General features: G+C 33.0%; 1 protein-coding gene across 1 annotated transcript; it reads right to left on the reverse strand.

Annotated features, from left to right (window-relative positions):
- Positions 1–2,459: 2,459 nt before the first annotated feature.
- Positions 2,460–10,977, reverse strand: LOC105171900 (succinate--CoA ligase [ADP-forming] subunit alpha-2, mitochondrial). Its single transcript, XM_011093157.3, has 7 exons — positions 10,695–10,977; positions 9,623–9,832; positions 7,846–8,016; positions 6,330–6,453; positions 5,404–5,465; positions 4,331–4,412; positions 2,460–2,937 (listed from the first exon to the last, which is right to left on the reverse strand). Exons 1-7 carry the CDS (start codon positions 10,899–10,901, stop codon positions 2,801–2,803), a joined length of 993 nt encoding a protein of 330 aa, XP_011091459.1. The 5' UTR covers positions 10,902–10,977; the 3' UTR covers positions 2,460–2,800.
- Between the last annotated feature and the right edge of the window lie 1,104 nt (positions 10,978–12,081).

Raw genomic sequence — 12,081 nt, forward strand, 5'->3', positions numbered from 1 at the left:
AACCTTATGGTTCAAATTAAACCAATCACATAATAAATATAATTATATTTTTGGTGATATTTACCTCATTTTTCAACAATTATTTTTGGTATTAAGGAGGTGTTTGGTTAAGTTTTTTTTAAAATATTTCAAAAACTTCCACATCTTATAAGATGTTTTAGTAGTTTATAAGTTATTAGATTTTATTTTAAAATAAAATCCAAAGCGTTTGAATAAAATAAAATGTTAAAACTTATAAGATATTTTCACACAGATAATAAGTATGTTTAGCATAATAAGATATTTTTATTGGCAAAATGATTAAAAAGAACATGATATCATTATAGTAAAATAAATCGTTATTTCTTGATATATTTTAATATTAAATTGCATTTATATCTTTTGAGTAAATATAATATCAATACTTACATTTACCCAAAAAAAAAAAAGTATATAATATCAATAACAATATCACTTCTGTTTAAGCAGCAGTGGTTATGACCTCGTACCCATGAGCATTGGCGAGCTCAACAACAAGGTCGAAAAACTCGATACTAGGGGAAGAGGCTGCTGGGCTAATTATAATAATTTATTATTCAATAATAAACTATTTTCTTGTTCAAATTTTTCTGAATGCAAGAAAAAATAAATAGCGATAAAAAATTTTAAAAATAGAGAGAGAGAGAGAGAGAGAGAGATGGGATATTTTTGTCTAATTGCATATTAATCTTATAGAGTTTATATAATATTACAAAAATAAAAAGTTAGAAAAATTATTTTTTTTTAAAAAAAAAGTATAAGATCCAAAATATTTTATTTTGAAATCTTATAAATTTTTCAAGAAAAAATTGCTAAATAAAATTTTGGAGTTCATAAGCTCTTTAACATGTTGTAAAATGTCTTAAAAAAGTTATAAGCTTAACAAGTTAATCTTAATAATCAAGATGGTTGTGGCAGTTGGTTACAAAAGAAAATGTGAATCCAAATTATGAAATTAATTTTTTAAAATCAGTTATTTCATGATCAATCATCCTCATTTTATAATCAATCATGTGATTATGAGCCTACATTTATTATGTGATTGTTTATTTTTTATGAATTCACGTCAATTATATTAAATTATTGTATGATTAGTTTAAATCTTATGAATCCCAATTAAGACTAAAATTTTCCACAAATATGTTAGCAATGAAATTATTAGGATGTAGTATACTATCGCCTACACTAATTAATCAAGAGAATTCTTACCACGTAATTATATTGTACTAGCTGTCGGGTACACTAATGTGTACGGAACTGAAAATTAGTTGAAGATAAAAGGTTTATTCAAAAATATTTCTAATTCAGGAATATATGACGTGTTTACAAATATTTAAAATAAATATAATCACGTGATTTCATTTGCTTTTTGAAGTGGATGATGAATTCAAAATTTTGAGATTCACCTCCAAATATAAGATATGTTTTACATAAATCATTGATGTATCAAATAATTACATATACACGAATTAGAAATTTCACTATCATTTATCCAAATTATCCTTTTAAAAAATTATACATATATTTCTTAAAACTTCAACATCATTTCAAAATTATCCCTACTTTTTAATTGTCTGGAGCGACTTTTATAATTATATAAAAAATAATAATTTGTGTAAATAAATCATAAATCAACGGCCGTAAATATAAGTATCCCAAATATATTTCTTGCTATGGATATTTATTGATTTTTCAGTTTAAAGTATCCCAAATGTATTACAAAACATATTCGATTCGATTTTGATTTTTGGTGTCGGTTTAGCAAATCATACCAAATACCGAAATATTATTCTTATTTAATTCTTATATACAGATTCTTCATATATTAATTATTTTTATACTATATCTATTCTTTTACTGAATAAGAAATAAAAAATAAATTAAAAAATTATTATTTTTAATATTTAATTTTTAGTTATGTTTTTGCACTTTTATCAACAAAAAAAAAAAGCTCTATTTTAGTGTGTGGCATTATTAATTTATCAAAATTTCAACCGGATACAATTTTAATTCGATTTGCCATTTCGTTTTTAAGAGAAAGGGTATTGAGGAAGTTGATTGGAGCAGCTGCTGCTGCCTGTAGTGCAAAGCCACAAAAATAGTTCAGTGGATTTTACTTTTCTTTTGAAGACATATTATCTTCTGTCTTCATTATAAGACTTGTTAACTTCCATGCTAGGACATTTAGCTGTCTTCTCCCAAATGTTCAAGGCTGCGTTTGATCCAGCTATTGAGGTTGTCGTTCTGCACTACAGTCATATGAGCAAAATAAAGGAAAGGGCCAGTAATACTGCAAGGAAGCTATCTTGAAGCGTCAAATATGGTTGATTCCCCCAATCACTGATAGGTCTCTAAGTAATTTCTCGAAACTGAAACGGTAAGCCGTAATATAACAAAAGCACCAACTGGGAACTGTATGTAAGAATATGAAAACCGCAAGGTTATCGACAAAAGGACTCCAATATGCCATCCAAGTGAAGAATCCAATTATATCAAACGGGAAGAATAATCTAAAGCTTCCAATTCCACATTCAAGGTAGTGGATACAATATTTTCACAACTTCCCCCTTCCAAGTAACTAAGGAACCGACATGATCCTCAATATCCTGAAGAGGATCACGATACTCTTCTGGCAGCATGGATGATACAATCCGCCGTAGAAATGTACTGGTTTGTTATTTGTAAAAGATATAGCAGGCTCGGGCGACAATTGGAAACTAGCTAATTTGCTTCCAGAAATTGGAAAAGACGGAAAAAAATATCATGAACTAATCTCACTGGCTCAAGCAAGACCCCTCTGTTTGAAGACTTCAAGCATTGCGGTGCCTATCTTTGCAGGCGACTCAACCACAGTAACTCCAGCTTCGCGTAAGGTCTTGATTTTGTCTTGTGCAGTACCCTTCCCTCCTGATACTATAGCTGCACATTGAGGAAAAGTCTGTCAATTTCTACTACCTAAATGAAATTATAATAAGACAAAGGAAACGACATTGATACTAATAAAGCTAACTTGCAAGCTTTTCAGGGCCATCTACTTAACAGAGGAGTTCAAAATTAAACTTTAACGATCTCCAGCCAGCTTAAGAACATAGCCAAACAGAGCTCGAGTCTATTTAATATGCAATTCCTCACCCACTTTGACCAAGATTTAATCATAAGTACTTATTGTAACGCTTCAAAAGTTATTAACAAATAGTGAAATGAAAACTTTTGATTTGAAATAATGCTCATGGATTCGAGCTCCGCAGGCAAGGCATGAGCTAAAACAGACAAGATCCAGCTTGTGGGGGGGCGACAAACAATAGGCACATTGAGCCCCCAACTGAGCTTGAGCTCCATGCATGACCAAAGCTTGGGTTTCAAAATTTTCATTCTATTTACTCCATAGTGGCACTGAAATCTGAACAGTAAAGAAAATAATCCTAGAGTCTCACATTCACAATGAAATTCATAAGTTACAGAAGTAGAAAAGGCCAAATCATTCAGCACATAGAAGTATTACACCAACGCTCTAAGTCAACTTAGATTAGAAAGGGATGATCAGCACATACACGATTTTCGGAAAACGTATGTAGAAGTATTACCATAAATGTTGCAGATATTCAAAAGTTCAAAAGCACATACTCACAAATGTAACTACTACCCAAATAGTTAGAATCCTTTAACATCTGAAAAGGTTCAACAAAGCTCAATGGCACTATCCTTCCAAGATTAACAACAAAAAAATTAAGAGTAAATCCTAACATGTCAAAATGTATTAGGTTGTCATGAGAACTTATGAATATTCTCTCACAATTAAGATCAATTAAGTCTTAAGAGCTCTATAAACTCCATAACCAGAAGAATGACTGCTGCTTTCTTTACTAATTAAATGGGGAAACAAAGAAGCACAATCCAGTGTATAAACTAGAAACTTACATGCATCTCTTTGGGCATCTACCAATACATAAATATATGTATGCACTCATGTGGCATAAATAAAAAATACTATTTGCATAATTACCTATTCATATTTCATATTATTGGGGTACAATAGTTGGCAATAGCTCCAAAAAGGGATTTCTCAGTCACAAAAGCTAAATATTCTCAGATTTCAGAAAGAGTGACAAGAAATAATAAATAAATGAGAAAATACAAATATGGAATAGCAGATAAAAAGTAGGGAAGGGAAGACATCCAAGGAAAAGAAACAAATGAAGGCTCGAAAAAAATCTCATTCACATATATTCTCTGTTTGAATTCATAGAAACGAGATAAGGCAAACTAATCACCAGAGAGTATTAATTCATATGAATTTAAGGTAATACAGTACCTCCTGCATGACCCATTCTTCGACCAGGTGGAGCGGTGAGTCCAGCAATAAAAGCAACTATAGGCTTTTCAGTCCCACTTTCCTGTTCCATTGAACAAAAGAGAGGGAAAATAATTCAAGTGTTTGCAAATAGCAACTGAAAGATACCAACAATAAGTAATCAAAAGTTCAAAACCTTTAATAACAAATATTGAAGTGAGGCATTTAGAGAAATGACATGAAAATCTGAACAGATAATCATGCAAACATACTGGATGATTTCATCTGATGCAAATGTTACTTTGGAATATAGAATATTGTGAATCTCTGGTCAGATGTGCTTAAGGCATGGCTGATGACCCTGCAATGCAGACATTGATAATCTAGAAGGAGAGGACTTGTCCAGCATTTAATGATTAAGAACTGTCATTTGACGAATAATGGTGTTTCTTTTCATTGTTCTGAACCAAAATCATTTCATTGACAGAGTACTGGATCTTATTCATAGTTATGCTATGGTAGCTATTCATTTGTTTACTTTCTATCTTTTTCATAGACCTCATGTTTTTCTGCATGGTATTGTTCAACCAGAGCGAGGGAGAGAGAGCAACTAACTTACATCTAGAAGTTAACATGCCATTTATCAAACAAAAAAGTTAGAAGAAAAGGTCGTATGGTGACATATCCTCTATAGAAGATAGAATCCCTGCACAGCATCAGCACAGATGCAACTTTTCTCATGACCTTCAAGCTTGACTATTCCTTCCACAAAATTTAGAAGCACAATTTTTGCATAAATATCTACTGATTTTCTCATAAACGCTCAAGATCATAGGCACAGCAGTGACACAGCATTGTAGCCATGGAAAGGTTCAGATGTCAAATAAGAACAACATTCAACTTCCCGAGTTTTAATGTAAATGATTCTAGCTTTACACGAGGTATGCAAGCAAATACAGGTGGTTTTAAATATTTTCCTCAAGGGCTTTCTTGAATTGCATACTAAACTAGATATGACCCTTGAATTAGAGAGAACCATACAGTTGTTAAATGCTGTACTTTCATGATATCATCAACTGTGAAGACAATTTTACCTTTATAAGGGCAGCAGCGTCCTCCTCTGCTGTGCCACCAATCTCACCAATAAGAATGATACCTAACATGTGAAATGCAAATAAAGTAAGCCATAGGATCTAACATTATCAGCAGTGAATTAGGTGAGGTATGAACAAATGTATTACCAATAGTATCTAACAAATGTAGACCAGATAAAATTTTGTAAAGCATAGTAAACACAGTGATAACATATATGAGTAGACCCAATGCTTGCTTGACCTTATGATTAAAACTATTTCTGCATTTACAGGGAGGCAAAAGAGTTTTCATTCAAGCTCTAATTTTTTATAACTAATCATGATTCAGTTGCAACCTAATCCAGCAGATCACTTACCAAGAGGAGATTGTTCTCACAATCTCATTCATTTTATTGCTAATTCTGTGCTTGGTAATTATCTAAATACCTATAACTTCTTTTATCTAGATATGATGATAACATAAGTGCCAAAAGGGCTTTATAGTGTGAACTTCCCATTGGGTGTGACATCTCCAACACACACAGAAACCTAATGGTTTGTGGTGAACAGAAGTTATTCCTTACAAAGCAAAAGGATTTGGAGGCAAATGTTTCAAGAAAGTCAAAGAGGAGATACATAGAGAGCAAGCTATTGGCGTGTCTCTCAACTCCCAGAGGGTCACATGACTCACATCTAAATTTAACCTGGTATTTATTTTTCTTGCATGACGTCTGTGCATGTTCAAGCAACTTCATCAAGCGAAGAAAGAGAGGAGAGATTATAGTAGCTCACTACAACTTGAATACTTGTTAGAAATAAAGCATAAGAATTAACATAGTGTGTACAGAACTGTTCACCACACGGCCACATGCAAAATGGATTGGTGTTGTCATATCAAGTGATATCAAGGTGGCAAATTAGAATGAAACATCTTGGAAAAACTTTACCTTCTGTCTGTGGATCCACAAGAAACTTTTCTATGCAATCAACAAAGTTTGTCCCATTGAAAGGATCCCCACCAATTCCCACACACGTTGACTGCCCAAGGCCAACAGCAGTTGTTTGGAAGACCTAGAAAACACCATAATCAACAAGGTTATTTTCAGACAGTCAGAAGAATATCCAATTAGACAACCATCATGACCAAATTCTCATGTCCAAGGGGAAAAATGTGCTGCCAAACACACAATGGTCTGATTATCAGATTGCCAGTCCATTTAGAACTGGATTAACCATTCCTGAACAATATTTTCCCCTATTTTACTTTGTGGACCTACTTCTGCTGCATCAATGAAACCTCCGATTTTTTGGCTTAATTAAGTAAAAGAGGCAATTAGTAGAGAATTGGATGTAATAAGTCTACTACAAATAATCTAACATGGCTTTGTTGGATAATGTAAATTCAGACAGCGAACACATGTTTAAGACAAGCTTACTTTTGTCTGAAAGATATCACTACTTTCATGACTTCTATGATAGCTTGATGAATATGACAGACAGTCTCTACACAATGATTCACAGCAACAAAAATTAAAAACTAAATTAGGGCCACCAATGATGATTCTTAACATGTTTAGGGGGGAAAATATGCAATTGCATTCAAGCCTAACTCAATAAAATTCAGATCCTTTTTTTTTTATCAGAAAGAATAGAAGAAAGGAAGTCGACACGAATGCAAATCTAATGAAGATAAACTTGGGCAGCTATTTGAATATCAGATTGGATGATAGCAGACGGCTGTTATTTTTGGTAAATTTACTTCAGAGGGAACATGCTATACAATGTGGTGAAAGAAGGTTGCGAAACCGAATGGCGCATGAGAGACATACAGAAAAAGAGTAGATACTTAAGGTTGAATATAATAGTGATAGGGTGCATCTGTCATGACAAATTCAATAGTATAACAAGAGACATAGAATCCATGCACTTGTGTGCGCTACAACACAAAGGTATCTTTCAACATCCTAACCCAAGGCAAGATGGCCAGTATATGCATACATGGACCATACAAATACAATTAAATCATGTATTTAAAAAGATTAAGAATGAGGAAAAGGAAAATATTGGTCCTAAACATGGTATTATTTTACATAATCATATCTAAATCTTGCAGAATTGTAGAATTTGTCTGGCCTCTCCTTAACTCATTACTGATCTTAACGAGCCATTCAACAGATGCTGTCAAGAATAGGAAGCTAAATATTAACAGCTCTGGTTTTATTGAGTTATCATGACCATCATCAATCTAGTCATCTTTTGTAACTTTTTACCAGCAGCTGGTTTGAAGTTCTCATTCAAAGATAAATTGCCGCATAAAATACAAAGACAACAGGTGAAAAGGTAAACTTATAATTTATAGACTTTCGTACAGATCACTATGCTTTTGAGAGGCCTGATAGCAACAAATAGTGGTAGATCATTTTACTTCAGAAAAGATGTAGTCCCAAGAAAAGCGAATCTCACCGCTTCATAAGTCAAAGTACCAGATCGAGAAACAATTCCAATACGTCCTGGTTTGTGAATGTATCCTGGCATAATCCCAATTTTGCACTCCCCGGGCTTTATAATGCCAGGACAATTTGGACCAATAAGCCGAGTTTTTGACTGCTTATTAAGAGCGGCCTTAACACGAACCTGCAATTGAGAATATAACTCTTAAAGAACACAAACACCATTACAGGTATAAGCTAATGCAGAAGGGCGCAGTATACACATAAGCTTAGTTATGAAATTCCACAGGATATAAACCTGTGAGCAATGAAAATTTCCAGAAGTTCAATATAGCAACAACAACAGAATGCAAATTTTCAGACAATCAAATGAGGTTGAAAATGATCAATAACATGGCATTCTTCATGCTCAAATCACACTTTTGATGTGGTATAGACAACAATCTATAGCAACAACCAAGATCAGCAATTAATCTTAAGAGCAATCACCATTCAATAAGTGAGGATGCCTAAAGTAAAAGACAGAAGAGATGTGCATTATATATTTTTCCTGGCCTGGAAGTGGCCCATTTGAAAATAGTGTATACCAAATTAAAAGCTTTTAGCACGTAAGGACAACTCAATAATGGCTGCACTTAGTAACTCTGTATACGGGGAATCAAGAAACTAAACGAGAGAGCACCAGAATGTGCAATCTGAGAGTTTCTCTTCCAAAACTTCACAGAGCAGCAGAACCAGTAACTGGAACTTAAAAAAGAAATTATTAATTACCGTCACAACAATATTATAATGAGCTGTCAATGTCTTTCTCATGTTTTTGCAGTTAAACAAATCAACATACTATTTTTTAAGTGCTATATTCATTTTACACGAGAGACATTAGCTGTGTGTTTACTTCAATTTCCTCTATAACATATAGATTCTGTTGCGTTGGAACACACTTTTCTTACATCAGAACTTAAAAGGATTCCTTGTGGCTAACAAGACATAGTTCAGTATATGCCTATTAAACCTTTCCTTTTCAAAAAACAAGTGGATCAGATCCCCAACCAGTACCGAAGTTGGCCCCAGCTACTACGTGAAACTTTTGCCCTTGCATCAAAAGTTCCCAGTCAAAGCAGATTTCATGGATGATTTAGGAGCAGATTGTTGATCCAAAGAAGAAATGCTCGATCCACAAATTGTTATAGAAAATACTGAAATATTCATAAAAATTACCACAAATTCAAGCGGTACACGGAACAAGGTTACAAAATCAAAGTATTATCAAAGGATTTTGAGGTGAAGAAACTGAATTATAGTTTAAACTGTGTAATTGAAGCACTCATTTAAATCCATCTTATCATATCCAACATTCATGTGTGCAACAGTTCTTAAACAGACAATACCTTCTATGTGGGTTAAGCAATTTCACCACACAATGCTATTTTTGGTTACCAACAAACAGGAACCAACCCGTAAATGTTAGATAGAAGGGATAAATCTATCTACTCACATAATTGAGATCCAGAATAGAACGTTAGAAGATTGTTACTGCTTGATCACTAGTATGACTGGAGATAAGTGGCTCACCATTATTTTAAAACAGCCGGGAAAAGTTTCATGTGCCATACCAAGAAGATAATGAAATTGGACATGAATATCAGCCTATCATATTATTATTTAATCCATCCAATGGCATAAAAGATTTTTAAGTAGATAACCACATCTATCAGAATCGATTCCAGAATGATCAGCCAATTTGACTTTGTTGAATGAAAGACAAAGGTACAACTAAATAAATGTATTACCATGTCATGCTGTGGTATTCCCTCTGTGATGCAAACAACCAAATCCAGTTCAGCCTCCAACGACTCCATAATGGCTTTAGCTGCAAAAGGTGGCGGAACATAAATCACTGAAGCATTAGCCTTTGTTTCAGCTTTTGCTTCTGCCACGGAGTTGAAAACGGGGAGACCTAAGTGCTCTGTTCCACCTTTTCCAGGGGTAACTCCCCCAACCTATATATGCAGATATTACTAATATATGAGGACAATATAGCAAATTTAAATTCTAGTCACATACTTTTCGTCCAATATCATATGCAAAAGCAGCAATCCATTATTCTGGGGCCAAAGTAGAAGTCAAATATTTGCATACCAAACTTATTAATCATAGAAGTAGAAGTACAAATAATGCAAACAGGAAAGTTAGTCAATAACATGCAACAGAATTGCATATAAGTAGAAGAAACTTACATAAATCATCCAAGTTATTCGATTTAATCAGCAAAACTAACACTCTTTTACTAATACTTTGCATATCTTATATTAAGCAATAGTTGTACTGTATCAAAAAAATAAAATCACAACACAACAGACGGAATAGGAAAACTAAGTTCCTAAATGAATAGTTAGAAAATAACTGGAACACATTGTAGAGAGTAAAACCTTCAATAATGGCACCATAACTTAGCTTCTTTAGATCACAAATGTACACATAATCCATAGGTTAGCTTATTTTTTAAACATTTTACCGTTGCCCAGCATTAAGCACTTCCCCAACTATTGACAAGGACAGGACAGCACCAAAAATATGAAAAAGGGAAAACAAATCCATTGAATGTAGTAATGAATCACATTTTCCTTTCAGCAAGCTACACCATAAACTTATAAGACCTCCAGAACAAAGTTGAGAAAAATTATAATACGTAAGAAGATAGATCTACAAACAAAATAAATGACTCTCATACTTTAACTTGTTCAAGCATTTCTCTAGTGTTCTCCTCGCCAAAATCTATATTATCAGCAAAATTCCCACAGAAAAAGAAAATCAGAAAATAAGTAAAAGAAAATGAAGATCAAATCGGCGGTGTAAGATTACCATTTTGGTACCATACTCGATTGCCTGTTCAGTGTGAAAAGTGCCATTCTTTCCAGTGATGCCTTGGCAGATGACGCGGGTGTTCTTATCGACGAAGACGGCGGGCGGAGGCGGCGGAGATCCGAAATTGCGGTGTTGCTGGAGCTCCTTCGGGCATAATAGCCGGCGGGATAAGTTGCCGATCAGTCTCGTGGCGTGACGGGCCATCGATTCGGTCTTTGACTGCTTTTTTCTCGCAGATGTACTTTAGGTTTTAACTGAAATGAGAACAGAGCTGGCCCGGACGAAGATCAAAATATATATGCATCCACGCAAAGGGTAGTTTCGGCATTTCAAGAGGACATGGTGCTTTTATTATTTTTTCTTTTCTCTTTCTTTTGGTATGTATTTTTCATAAAGGAAAGTGTTGATGGCAATGGGGCAGGTCTGGACGGTTTGCCCGGATTTGAGACCACTCCAGTTTCATGAAAACCCGCCCCGCCCCACCTTGTCTTATTTAAATTTTTATTTTTTAATTAAGTAATATAAATTTAAAATTTAAATAATTTAATATAGTTTTTTTATCTAAAATAAATTATATAATACAACTAATACATTCAATATTTTTTTGGTATTTCATATATAAAGTTGGATATATACAATATTATTTAAAAATTTATTTATAATATCATAATTTTCAATTAATAATGTATTGCATATGAATAAATAAATATATTAAAAAATAGATTAGGGTGGGTTCAGACGAGTACGATATAAAATCCATAACCCACTCTGGACCTGACAGACTCCGTGTAGCATGTCAAAACAATTTTTTTATGATCAAATTATCCTTATACATCTTCACATGTTAATACATGTGAGGAGATATATTTTCAATGTTATAAGGGTAGTTTAGCAATAAAAAAATTATTTGACCTGAAATAACTCAATTGATGGTAAGTATCAACTTTTATTCAGTTTTTTTATTGATACCAATAAATTCAGTTAATTTTAACTAACGGATAATCTATTTGTTATACAAAAGCAAACCTCATGGATAATAAATGAAATTTTCAAACTACAGAGGGTCCACGTGTATTTACATCAAATATCAAGGGATGGGCTTGTAATTATTCCTATTATTATTTAAACTTGTTTGAATTATTATTGAAATTAAAAAAATTATATTTGAATTTATGTTTGATTATTAATCTAATCGATTTCAAATAAATTTTAATTGGATCAAACATGAGTCGAACTCGAATAATTTAATATTTTTTTATTTTTTATTATTTTTGTAGTAATCGACATTGAAAACTTATCAAAAAAAAAAAATATCCCAGTTTAATTTATTAGGATGATGTAAGATGCGCTTTGTCTTATTATTAGGCGTAAATGTAAGTGAACC

This window comes from Sesamum indicum, linkage group LG10, assembly GCF_026168435.1.
Source record: "Sesamum indicum cultivar Baizhima isolate 11 linkage group LG10, ASM2616843v1, whole genome shotgun sequence".
Classification (NCBI taxonomy): Eukaryota; Viridiplantae; Streptophyta; class Magnoliopsida; order Lamiales; family Pedaliaceae; genus Sesamum; species Sesamum indicum.